This window comes from Balaenoptera physalus, assembly GCF_965194825.1.
Source record: "Balaenoptera physalus genome assembly, chromosome: 1".
Taxonomy (NCBI): domain Eukaryota; kingdom Metazoa; phylum Chordata; class Mammalia; order Artiodactyla; family Balaenopteridae; genus Balaenoptera; species Balaenoptera physalus.
The window spans coordinates 62,806,889-62,820,892 of NC_138882.1; the positions used below are offsets into that span (position 1 = coordinate 62,806,889).

A 14,004-nucleotide genomic window follows, 5' to 3' on the forward strand; every position below is an offset into this window, starting at 1 on the left:
CTTGTAACAGTTCTGTGAGGGAGATTTTACTATTTGTCCCAGCTCACAATTACAGACACAGAGGCACAAATTGATTAAATAAACTTTTCAAGGTTATATAGTTAACAAGGGGTAGACACAGGATTCAAACCCAGACACTCTGAATCTACAACCAGTTCTCTTAGCGTCTGTGCTACATAGATGTCATGGCAAATGTGATTAGTATCCCTCTCTGTTACGCCCTAATTATAGCGGGGCCACTCTCTGGATTAGGAAGCATAACAAAGCCAATATGGGCAACTGGTTTAGACTTTGGTAAGAAATTTCCCCTGATTATCTTTCCTTCATCTTTGAGTTTAAGACAAGGATAGGAATCATGTGCCCATCTTTAGAGACACTGAAGAAAAAGATGGGAAAGTATCCCAGTACTCTCCCTGCTGCCCTCTCTCTTAATTCTTAACCATGAAAACAGTCATCCCTTGGTATCTACGGATATGGAACCTGCAGATACAGAGGGATAACTGTACTAGTCTGTTTTATATAAGGGACTTGAACATCTACAGATTTTGGCATCCAGGGTCGTCCTGGAACCAACCTCCCACAGATGCCAAGGGATGACTGTACAATGGTTTTTGAATCCTGGCTTTGACATTATCAACTGATTCTCCTTGGGCAAGTTACTTAAACTTTCCGAGACTTAGTTTTTTCATTTGTTTGTTTTCCAAGTGAATCTCAGGGCCTTGACTCCATTAGCTATCTTCAACTTCTCAGCGAGAAATAGAGTCCACCAAATCAATAGTTCTTTACAATGTTCTGCAGTCACTTAAGACTGTATTTGATTGATGAGCTGAAAAACAGCTCACGTATTCATTCATAAGGGATTTGGTCATGTCTTTAATCGTTTAAAATCTAAGCCTAAAGTTTGGGTTCACACTATCATCTTGGGTTCTATTTTAGAAAATTGATTCTGAGTAACAGGATTGGTTAGGGCAGACTAAATTTATGAAAGAATGGTTATCACAACAGAATATTCTTGAAGACACCAATAATTATTTTATTAACTTCTCTTATCGTTCATATTTATAAGACCTTGGGTTTCTGAACTGCAGTTAAAAATACTGTTATTTCTAGTAAAAGTCTGAGGACATGAGAGATATATTTTGTTGTAATGTGAGAAGTAGATGTCATGTAAGCCTTTCAAATTTATTTTATTTCCAGTTCGAATACTTTTGCAACCTCCTTTAAGAAAACTGTCTACAGAGAGTATGAAGCATATTTTCAGAAAGAAAAACCGCGATCCAGAACTTCAGGTAAGCCTGAAATATATTTTTCAATTTTAAAGATAAAGCTCTGTGGATAATTTGATATTCATATATATCTAAAATATTCATTTAGTGATATTTTATAGAAATGTGTGTTTTTGTTATTTTGGCTAGATAATTGGTAGAGCTCTTATTCATAGTATTAAGAATTGAGAAAAGCAAAGCATTAAGCCAAACTAGGGCCCCTTCTGAGCATGGGGCCCTGTGCAATTTCATGGGTCTCATGCCCATGAAGCCAGCTGTTTTTAACTGTGATTAAAAAAAAAGCTAAACAAAACTTCTAAGTGTTTGAATTTTTATTCATTCATCTAACAAACTATTATTGAGCACCTGATGTGGGTGCTCAGTTGAACTAGGCACTGTGGATGCCACAGTGGACACTGAACTAGCACTGTGGATGCCACAGTGGACACTGAACTAGCACTGTGGATGCCACAGTGGACACTGAACTAGGTACTATGGATGCCACAGTGGACACTGAACTAGCACTGTGGATGCCACAGTGGACACTGAACTAGCACTATGGATGCCACAGTGGACACTGAACTAGCACTGTGGATGCCACAGTGGACACTGAACTAGGTACTATGGATGCCACAGTGGACACTGAACTAGCACTGTGGATGCCACAGTGGACACTGAACTAGCACTATGGATGCCACAGTGGACACTGAACTAGCACTGTGGATGCCACAGTGGACACTGAACTAGGTACTATGGATGCCACAGTGGACACTGAACTAGCACTGTGGATGCCACAGTGGACACTGAACTAGCACTGTGGATGCCACAGTGGACACTGAACTAGCACTGTGGATGCCACAGTGGACACTGAACTAGCACTGTGGATGCCACAGTGGACACTGAACTAGCACTGTGGATGCCACAGTGGACACTGAACTAGCACTGTGGATGCCACAGTGGACACTGAACTAGGTACTATGGATGCCACAGTGGACACTGAACTAGCACTGTGGATGCCACAGTGGACACTGAACTAGCACTATGGATGCCACAGTGGACACTGAACTAGCACTGTGGATGCCACAGTGGACACTGAACTAGGTACTATGGATGCCACAGTGGACACTGAACTAGCACTGTGGATGCCACAGTGGACACTGAACTAGCACTATGGATGCCACAGTGGACACTGAACTAGCACTGTGGATGCCACAGTGGACACTGAACTAGGTACTATGGATGCCACAGTGGACACTGAACTAGCACTGTGGATGCCACAGTGGACACTGAACTAGCACTGTGGATGCCACAGTGGACACTGAACTAGCACTGTGGATGCCACAGTGGACACTGAACTAGCACTGTGGATGCCACAGTGGACACTGAACTAGGTACTATGGATGCCACAGTGGACACTGAACTAGCACTGTGGATGCCACAGTGGACACTGAACTAGCACTGTGGATGCCACAGTGGACACTGAACTAGGTACTATGGATGCCACAGTGGACACTGAACTAGCACTGTGGATGCCACAGTGGACACTGAACTAGCACTGTGGATGCCACAGTGGACACTGAACTAGCACTGTGGATGCCACAGTGGACACTGAACTAGCACTATGGATGCCACAGTGGACACTGAACTAGGTACTATGGATGCCACAGTGGACACTGAACTAGCACTGTGGATGCCACAGTGGACACTGAACTAGCACTGTGGATGCCACAGTGGACACTGAACTAGCACTGTGGATGCCACAGTGGACACTGAACTAGCACTGTGGATGCCACAGTGGACACTGAACTAGCACTGTGGATGCCACAGTGGACACTGAACTAGCACTGTGGATGCCACAGTGGACACTGAACTAGCACTATGGATGCCACAGTGGACACTGAACTAGCACTATGGATGCCACAGTGGACACTGAACTAGCACTATGAATGAACTAGGCACTATGGATGCCACAGTGGACATTGAACTAGGCACTATGAATGAACTAGGCACTATGGATGCCACAGTGGACACTGAACTAGGCACTATGGATGCCACAGTGGACACTGAACTAGCACTATGAATGAACTAGGCACTATGGATGCCACAGTGGACATTGAACTAGGCACTATGAATGAACTAGGCACTATGGATGCCACAGTGGACACTGAACTAGGCACTATGGATGCCACAGTGGACACTGAACTAGCACTATGGATGCCACAGTGGACACTGAACTAGCACTATGAATGAACTAGGCACTATGGATGCCACAGTGGACATTGAACTAGGCACTATGAATGAACTAGGCACTATGGATGCCACAGTGGACACTGAACTAGCACTATGGATGCCACAGTGGACACTGAACTAGCACTATGGATGCCACAGTGGACACTGAACTAGCACTATGGATGCCACAGTGGACACTGAACTAGCACTATGGATGCCACAGTGGACATTGAACTAGGCACTATGAATGAACTAGGCACTATGGATGCCACAGTGGACACTGAACTAGCACTGTGGATGCCACAGTGGACACTGAACTAGGTACTATGGATGCCACAGTGGACACTGAACTAGCACTATGGATGCCACAGTGGACACTGAACTAGCACTGTGGATGCCACAGTGGACACTGAACTAGCACTGTGGATGCCACAGTGGACACTGAACTAGCACTGTGGATGCCACAGTGGACACTGAACTAGCACTGTGGATGCCACAGTGGACACTGAACTAGCACTGTGGATGCCACAGTGGACACTGAACTAGGTACTATGGATGCCACAGTGGACACTGAACTAGCACTATGGATGCCACAGTGGACACTGAACTAGCACTGTGGATGCCACAGTGGACACTGAACTAGCACTGTGGATGCCACAGTGGACACTGAACTAGCACTGTGGATGCCACAGTGGACACTGAACTAGCACTGTGGATGCCACAGTGGACACTGAACTAGCACTATGGATGCCACAGTGGACACTGAACTAGCACTGTGGATGCCACAGTGGACACTGAACTAGCACTGTGGATGCCACAGTGGACACTGAACTAGCACTGTGGATGCCACAGTGGACACTGAACTAGGTACTATGGATGCCACAGTGGACACTGAACTAGCACTGTGGATGCCACAGTGGACACTGAACTAGCACTATGGATGCCACAGTGGACACTGAACTAGCACTGTGGATGCCACAGTGGACACTGAACTAGGTACTATGGATGCCACAGTGGACACTGAACTAGCACTGTGGATGCCACAGTGGACACTGAACTAGCACTGTGGATGCCACAGTGGACACTGAACTAGCACTGTGGATGCCACAGTGGACACTGAACTAGCACTGTGGATGCCACAGTGGACACTGAACTAGGTACTATGGATGCCACAGTGGACACTGAACTAGCACTGTGGATGCCACAGTGGACACTGAACTAGCACTGTGGATGCCACAGTGGACACTGAACTAGGTACTATGGATGCCACAGTGGACACTGAACTAGCACTGTGGATGCCACAGTGGACACTGAACTAGCACTGTGGATGCCACAGTGGACACTGAACTAGCACTGTGGATGCCACAGTGGACACTGAACTAGCACTATGGATGCCACAGTGGACACTGAACTAGGTACTATGGATGCCACAGTGGACACTGAACTAGCACTGTGGATGCCACAGTGGACACTGAACTAGCACTGTGGATGCCACAGTGGACACTGAACTAGCACTGTGGATGCCACAGTGGACACTGAACTAGCACTGTGGATGCCACAGTGGACACTGAACTAGCACTGTGGATGCCACAGTGGACACTGAACTAGCACTGTGGATGCCACAGTGGACACTGAACTAGCACTATGGATGCCACAGTGGACACTGAACTAGCACTATGGATGCCACAGTGGACACTGAACTAGCACTATGAATGAACTAGGCACTATGGATGCCACAGTGGACATTGAACTAGGCACTATGAATGAACTAGGCACTATGGATGCCACAGTGGACACTGAACTAGGCACTATGGATGCCACAGTGGACACTGAACTAGCACTATGAATGAACTAGGCACTATGGATGCCACAGTGGACATTGAACTAGGCACTATGAATGAACTAGGCACTATGGATGCCACAGTGGACACTGAACTAGGCACTATGGATGCCACAGTGGACACTGAACTAGCACTATGGATGCCACAGTGGACACTGAACTAGCACTATGAATGAACTAGGCACTATGGATGCCACAGTGGACATTGAACTAGGCACTATGAATGAACTAGGCACTATGGATGCCACAGTGGACACTGAACTAGCACTATGGATGCCACAGTGGACACTGAACTAGCACTATGGATGCCACAGTGGACACTGAACTAGCACTATGGATGCCACAGTGGACACTGAACTAGCACTATGGATGCCACAGTGGACATTGAACTAGGCACTATGAATGAACTAGGCACTATGGATGCCACAGTGGACACTGAACTAGCACTGTGGATGCCACAGTGGACACTGAACTAGGTACTATGGATGCCACAGTGGACACTGAACTAGCACTATGGATGCCACAGTGGACACTGAACTAGCACTGTGGATGCCACAGTGGACACTGAACTAGCACTGTGGATGCCACAGTGGACACTGAACTAGCACTGTGGATGCCACAGTGGACACTGAACTAGCACTGTGGATGCCACAGTGGACACTGAACTAGCACTGTGGATGCCACAGTGGACACTGAACTAGGTACTATGGATGCCACAGTGGACACTGAACTAGCACTATGGATGCCACAGTGGACACTGAACTAGCACTGTGGATGCCACAGTGGACACTGAACTAGCACTGTGGATGCCACAGTGGACACTGAACTAGCACTGTGGATGCCACAGTGGACACTGAACTAGCACTGTGGATGCCACAGTGGACACTGAACTAGCACTATGGATGCCACAGTGGACACTGAACTAGCACTATGGATGCCACAGTGGACACTGAACTAGCACTGTGGATGCCACAGTGGACACTGAACTAGCACTGTGGATGCCACAGTGGACACTGAACTAGCACTATGGATGCCACAGTGGACACTGAACTAGCACTATGGATGCCACAGTGGACACTGAACTAGGCACTGTGGATGCCACAGTGGACACTGAACTAGCACTGTGGATGCCACAGTGGACACTGAACTAGCACTATGGATGCCACAGTGGACACTGAACTAGCACTGTGGATGCCACAGTGGACACTGAACTAGCACTATGAATGAACTAGGCACTATGGATGCCACAGTGGACATTGAACTAGGCACTATGAATGAACTAGGCACTATGGATGCCACAGTGGACACTGAACTAGGCACTATGGATGCCACAGTGGACACTGAACTAGCACTATGAATGAACTAGGCACTATGGATGCCACAGTGGACACTGAACTAGCACTGTGGATGCCACAGTGGACACTGAACTAGGCACTATGGATGCCACAGTGGACACTGAACTAGGCACTATGGATGCCACAGTGGACACTGAACTAGCACTATGAATGAACTAGGCACTATGGATGCCACAGTGGACATTGAACTAGGCACTATGAATGAACTAGGCACTATGGATGCCACAGTGGACACTGAACTAGCACTATGGATGCCACAGTGGACACTGAACTAGCACTATGGATGCCACAGTGGACACTGAACTAGCACTATGGATGCCACAGTGGACACTGAACTAGCACTATGGATGCCACAGTGGACATTGAACTAGGCACTATGAATGAACTAGGCACTATGGATGCCACAGTGGACACTGAACTAGCACTATGGATGCCACAGTGGACACTGAACTAGGCACTATGGATGCCACAGTGGACACTGAACTAGCACTATGGATGCCACAGTGGACACTGAACTAGGCACTATGGATGTCAGAGTGGACATTGAACTAGGCACTATGGATGCCACAGTGGACATTGAACTAGGCACTATGAATGAACTAGGCACTATGGATGCCACACTGGACAAGACAGACACATCTCCTGCCTTCCTGGAGCTTATGGTCTAGTTTAATGAGCACAGATGAGCCTTAGCAAATGATCATTTGCTGGGTCCCTCGACTCATTTAAAGGAACTGTATATGGATGATTCTTTTGCATCTATCTTTCCCATCTCTTCTGTTTTATTTAGTGTGATGTATATAACAGCTATAATTTTTAGAGAAAAATCTCCTCTTTATTTCCTCACCTTTTTTTAATTAAGGAAAGTAGGCTGAATGGGTTTCTGGGATCGTAAATATGGTAACATAGTTCACAGAACTGATAAAGGCCATTAAGAGAGAACTTCCTCCAGTTAAGTCCCCTTAGTCAGTAATTCACTCATCCTTCCCCCCAACCAGGTGAAGACCTGTCATCTTCCCCAGACTCGTCCTTCTATCTCTTTTATTCATTCCATCTTGTTCTGCCTCCTCCTCGGATCTCCCTTTATCTTCAATCTTTCCTTAACTGGAGCCTTCCCTTCCGTCAAAAATCCTCAACAATAAAACGGAACACAACTTATGTTCAGATTCACATCCTGTCTCGAAAAAAAATCTCCCCTTGACTCTGTCTGCCTTTTCTCCCCTTTCCTTCACTACCAATTTCCTGTGGGATTGGTGCATTTCATTCTCTATCATACCAAACTACTCTCCCAAAAGAGGCCCCATGACCTCTTAGATGCCAGACCAATGGTTTCTTTCCAGTTATTTTCCCACTTGACATCACTAGGACATGTAATGCTCCCCCTTCTTGAAACTCTCTCTTTACCTGGTTTCCCTGGTGCCACTTTCCCTGCTAACGGAGATGGAATGGAACTGAAGGGAAGGTGAGGAAATGTAAGTAGGAGGAACTAACATAGATAACTCTTTCCTGAAACTTGGCTCCAAATGGGAGGAGAAATAGAGTAGTTCTGGGAGGGAATGAGGGGTTTAAGGATATTTTAAGAGTTTTATTTAAAAAAGAATGACAGTGACTTAAAATATCTAAGTGTTCAAGGGAAGAATCCAATAGAAAAGGAGAGGATAAAAACATCTGAGGGAGAATAATTGATGGAGCCAGACTCAGGAGAAACAGGAAGTGATGTGATTCAAAGCTGGGTTGGATCAGCCTGAGGTGGAAGAGATACTAACCTTCATGGGGGGCTGAGGCATTTTAACATTCATTTTCATGCAACCTCTTCCTGAACTCCCAAAGTTGCTTTATTATGAACCCCTGGAGCGCAGGGGTGGTGTCTTATTCATCTCTGTATCCGTGTAATAATTGATACTAGGAGGCAAACCTGATGTAAAGGAAAAGTCTCAGAGTTTTAATAAGATCTGGTGTGAACACTGCCACTGACTATGTGGTCTTCCTCATTCCATTGTCTAGTTCTGTGTTCTTTGTACCTTTCGCTTATTTCCTGCTCCACCCATCTGGTGGGTACGATTCTAGCCATGTGCCCCATTTCTGCAGCATGAGCCCAGAAGTTACGGTAATTACAGGTGGGGCTAAGTCTACAGGACTGGAGGTCTGATGAGACACCTGTCCAGTGAGGTTTGTGGACATGGGGCCAGGCGGAGGGGCCAGGCTCATTTTCAGAACTCCTGTCTTGGGCTCTAAAACGGCTAGTTTTGAGTCTCTGTGTATTTTCAAGGAAGATTATGAAATGTTTGTCCCCAAAGGGGTTTTATATTAGCAGCAACAATGGGCTGCCCTGTGTTCTGCAACACATTATTCACCTGAGAACAGGGGATTGCGTTAGCTGACCTCCTGCAGTCCTTTCCAACTCCAAAACTGCAAGAAATTGGGTACATGCTGTGGTAACTTCCTGGGATCTCAAGATAGGCCACTCCTTCCCCCAATTTGGCTTTGGGCACTGAGGAGAGGGTGGAAAAGGTCTTAGGCCATCTGGCTAATGGAGGAACTAAACAGCAGCTCAAACAACATTCAGCCATGTGTTTGCCTACATGCACAAAGGTATTTGGTTTGTATTTATAAAAACATCCCTTTGTTTTGCTTTAATTCTGAAGAAGCAGATAGGGAGGCTAAATAAATATTCCAAAGAACTCATTGCAGTAAGAGGTTAAATAACTTAGAAGACTTATTCTGGGCATCTGGCATTTGCAGCCATGTGATGCCAACAAACAAATCAGCCGAGCAAGGCAACCACGGCAACAAAATGCGGTGGACAATGTGACAGCGGTCAGCACCTGATTGGGCTCAGGGGCATTCTGGGCGGTGGGAGTAGCCAGTGGGGACGTCTGCCGGGAGCTAGGACTGAGGGCAGCAGCCAGAAGAGAGGGTCAGCCAGTGGAGTCAGATGTGGCCAGGAGTAAAAAATGGTGTGGACGTTGGGACTGTTCCAGGAAAGTGGGGGGTCTGACCCGCCCTGCAGAAGGTGGTGAAGAAAGCTTTGGTTCAAGAGTCCAGAGAACTGAGTTCTACACCCAGCAATGCCACCCAGTCACTCTCTGCACCCACTTCCCAGGCTTTGTAACCATCTCTATAATGAGGATTAAACACTGTGGCCTCCATGGTCCTGTGCAGCACTAACATAAAAACACACAAACAGGGCTTCCCTGGTGGCGCAGTGGTTGAGAATCTGCCTGCCAATGCAGGGCACACGGGTTCGAGCCCTGGTCTGGGAAGATCCCACATGCCGCGGAGCAACTGGGCCCGTGAGCCACAACTACTGAGCCTGCGCGTCTGGAGCCTGTGCTCCTCAACAAGAGAGGCCGCGATAGTGAGAGGCCCGTGCACCGCGATGAAGAGTGGCCCCCGCTTGCCGCAACTAGAGAAAGCCCTCGCACAGAAACGAAGACCCAACACAGCCAAAAATTAATTAATTAATTAATTAATTAATTAAATCCATGAAAAAAAAAACCCAAAAAACAAAGTGTACCCTGCTTATAAATAATAGATCAGAAGTTTAAATCCTTGTCTACCGATGTTCAAACACAATGTCATTTCTAAGAAAAAGAAAGCACACACACACAAACAAAAAGCTTCAGGCACAAGGTCAATATAAACTCTAGGACTGGAGTTCAGTGAAAGGAATAAGTGGGTGGAAAGATAGGAGTTGGGGAAAGATAGGACCTCTATCTCAGAGATCACATTTTATCAATGCCAATAGGAAATTAGTTTTCTATTGTTGCTGCAACACATTACCACAAACTTAGGGGCATAAAACAACACAAATTTATTATCTTAGAGCTCTTGAGGCCAGAAGTCCAAAATGAGTTTCACTGGGTTAAAATCAAGGTGTTTGTAGAGCTCTATTCCTTCTGGAGGCTCTAGGGGAGAATCGTTTCCTTGCCTTTTGCAGTTACTAGAAGCCACCTGCACTCATGGGCTCATGGCCCCTTCCTCCACCTTCAAAGCCAGCAGGTAGCATCTTCCGATTGCTAACTCAGATACTCCTGCATCCCTTTTATGAGAGATTTTATGATTACATTGGGCCCACCTGGATAATCCAGGAAACTCTCCCCGTCTCAGCATCTTTAACTTCATCACACCCACAGAGTCCATTTTGCCATATAAGGTAGCATATTCATGGGTCCCAGGGATTAGGACAGGCACATCTCTGGGAGGCCATTATCCTGCCTACCACACCCACCAAACAAAACCCTCCCACAACATCCTCCATTTCAGAGAATGGCACCCTCATCCACCCAGCCCTCCAAGGCAGAACCTCACCAGCCATCCATGGCAACTTGATCTCCCTCATCCTCCACTCCATGTTCAACCCATCAAGTCCTGACAATTGGATTTCCTAAACAGCTAATACCTTCTCTCCTGATTATCTCCATTGCCCTAACCTTAAACTAAGTCAAGTCACCAACATCTCTCTCCTGGAGCCTTCCATCTATTCTCTCAACATTCACTCTGGTTTCTCCCCAGATCACACTCCACAAATGCAGCCAGAGGTTTAAAAACCAGTATGTGGTTCATGTCACATCCCTGCTTCCAGAAACTCTTAGGTTAAAAAGCAAAAGTCTAAGAGGCCTACAAGGCCCTATGTGACTGGACCTCTGATCATGCCTTTGGCTTCACTTTCTGCCTATCTCTCTTACCTACTAAGCTCTACCTTCCCATGGCTGTCAGTTCTCTGAATAGGCCAAGTTTTCTGGCACCTCAGGGCCTTTGCACATGCTAATCCCACTCCCTGGAATGCCCTTGTCTATCCCTTTGCCTCTTTGCCTTTGGACTTCAGTTAATGCATCACTTCCTCAGGGAAGCATTTCCCAACCCTGATTCCCTCCCTGCCTCTAAGATTAGACTAGATGCCTCTGTCAAATGCTCTTAAGAGAATTCTGTACTTTTCTTTCATAATATGAACCACAGTTTGTAATTCAATATTTGTGTGATCATTTGTTAAAAATCTATCTTTCTTTCTATTTTCTAAGCTCTATGAAGGCAGGGGGTACATCTATTTTACTCACCATTGCAATTCTAACACCTAGGATAATGTGAGCACTCAATATTTGTTGAATGAATGAATAACTACAAGGTGGGGGCTGCAATACAAACAGGTGGTTAAAAGCTCAGTATCTAGAATCACGCAGATTTAAGTTTAAATCATGGCTCTGCCTCTAATTAGCTGTATAATATTGGGCAAGATATTTAAGTTCTCTGAGGCTCAGTTTCCTCATCTATAAAATAAAGATCTTAATATCTACCTCAAAGATGTATTGGGAGGTTTAATGTAAGGACTTAGAGAGCTCAAATATATCAAGAGGGACGTTTATAATTATCGCCACTGCAAACAAATGCCCGTTGAACTCCATGACTACTGTAACTTCCCTCTCCTGCTCCTGTGATTCCTAATGGGCAGAAGCCAACCCCATGAGAGCTTATGGATGGCTTGGAAGTGAGAACAGTCAATTGTCTGAAAGAGGGCTTTTGGTGACAGGTTCTCAAGCTTTAGAGGACATCAGAGTCACTCAGGAGCACACATCTAAAATGCAGGTTCCCAAACCCCACCTCCAGAGACTCAGGTTCATTGAGGCTGAGATAGTATTTACTTGGGAGTCTGCCTTTTAGTTAGACCCTCACTGATTCTGACGCAGAGCATCCAAGGACTACACTTTGGGAAATTCTAATACGTGATTCTTCAAAAATCTGACTCAAATATCAACTGTTCCCTTAACTCCGCAGACAGAATTGGTCCTTTATCCTCTCTGCTCCCGTAGCACTTGGCCCGTATCTCAGCAGTAGCTCCTATCAAATGTCTATCTCTAAACGAGCTTGTGATCTCCTTAAGGACAGGGACGGTGCCTTATTTATCCATGTGGCCCCAGAGCCTAGCACAGTGCCTGGGATGTAGTAAGTGAAACCTCACTCTTGATTTCTGCACCCTAACCTGTCCTCCCCGCTGTGTCCCCATCAAAGTAACTGATAACATTATTTATCCAGTTGCTCAGATCAAAAACCTTGGTGTCATCCTTGACTTCTCTCTCTCAAGTGCCACATCCAACTCCTCAACAAATTTGCTGGCTCTACTGTTGAAATGTCCAGAATCCAACCTCTTCTCCCCACTTCACTGCTACACATGCTGGCCCAATACACTGTTGTCTCTCATTTACACCACCTGGTCTGCTTCCACTCTTGTCACTACACAGAATATTTTCTACACAGCTGCTAGGATGAACTTTTTAAAAAAATTTATTTATTTATTTATACAGCAGGTTCTTATTAGTTATCTATTTTATACATATTAGTGTATATATGTCAATCTCAATCTCCCAATTCATCACACACACACACACACACACCCCCGCTTTCCCCCCTTGGTGTCCATACATTTGTTCTCTACATCTGTGTCTCTATTTCTGCCCTGCAAACTGGTTCATCGGTACCGTTTTTCTAGATTCCACATGTATGCATTAATATACGATATTTGTTTTTCTCTTTCTGACTTACTCTGTATGACAGTCTCTAGGTCCATCCATGTCTCTACAAATGACCCAATTTTGTTCCTTTTTATGACTGAGTAATATTCCATTGTATATATGTACCACATCTTCTTTATCCATTCATCTGTTGATGGACATTTAGGCTGTTTCCATGTCCTGGCTATTGTAAATAGAGCTGCAATGAACATTGGGGTGCATGTGTCTTTTTGAACTATGTTTTTCCCTGGGCATATGCCCAGTAGGTTGAACTTTTAAAACATATCAGACCATGTCTCTCTGTTGCACAAAGCTCCAGTGATTTCCCATTTCACTTAGAAGAAAATCCAGAGTCCTTACCATGGCCCATAGGGGGTGATCTGCCCCCTCCACCCCCAACTTTTCTCACTCTGGCCACACAGTTCATCTGACTGTTCTTTGGATACATCAAACTCCTGCCTCAGGGACTTTGAATTTGCCTCAGGACCAGAGAACAGTCTGATTTGCTCCCTGACTTCATTTAGGTCTCTGAGGTCTCTCCTTCAGAGAGATCTAAAGTAGCCAGTCACCCTTCCTACATTACCCTGTATAAGTGAAAATGAACATCTTTCTTGACCCAAGATGGTAGTCTCCCCAGGAATGACAGTGGATCAGAATGGAGTGGACATGGTCAGAACTATTTCTTCTACTCTCTTAACTAGCTTTGGGCCCAAGCCAAGTGTTTCTACCTTCCCATCCTTATCTTCCTGCATGTAATATAGAGTTAATGAGCTGGCAAAGCCTTCTAGATTGAAGATAAGCAGGTCAAC

At 45.7% G+C, this 14,004-nt stretch overlaps 2 protein-coding genes across 2 annotated transcripts in view; one reads left to right on the forward strand and one right to left on the reverse strand.

Annotated features, from left to right (window-relative positions):
• FIRRM (FIGNL1 interacting regulator of recombination and mitosis) overlaps positions 1-14,004 on the reverse strand; it is a gene marked incomplete at its 5' end in the record, with an annotated part of 325,889 nt that overhangs the window by 220,633 nt on the left and 91,252 nt on the right. The gene's annotated exons all lie outside the window — the stretch shown is intronic.
• The window catches only part of F5 (coagulation factor V), an 86,878-nt gene that overhangs the window by 3,127 nt on the left and 69,747 nt on the right, over positions 1-14,004 (forward strand). Inside the window, exon 2 of the mRNA XM_082439417.1 lies at positions 1,198-1,289. Within this exon, the coding sequence (XP_082295543.1) occupies positions 1,198-1,289 (92 nt within the window). The remainder of the gene's footprint in view (positions 1-1,197; positions 1,290-14,004) is intronic.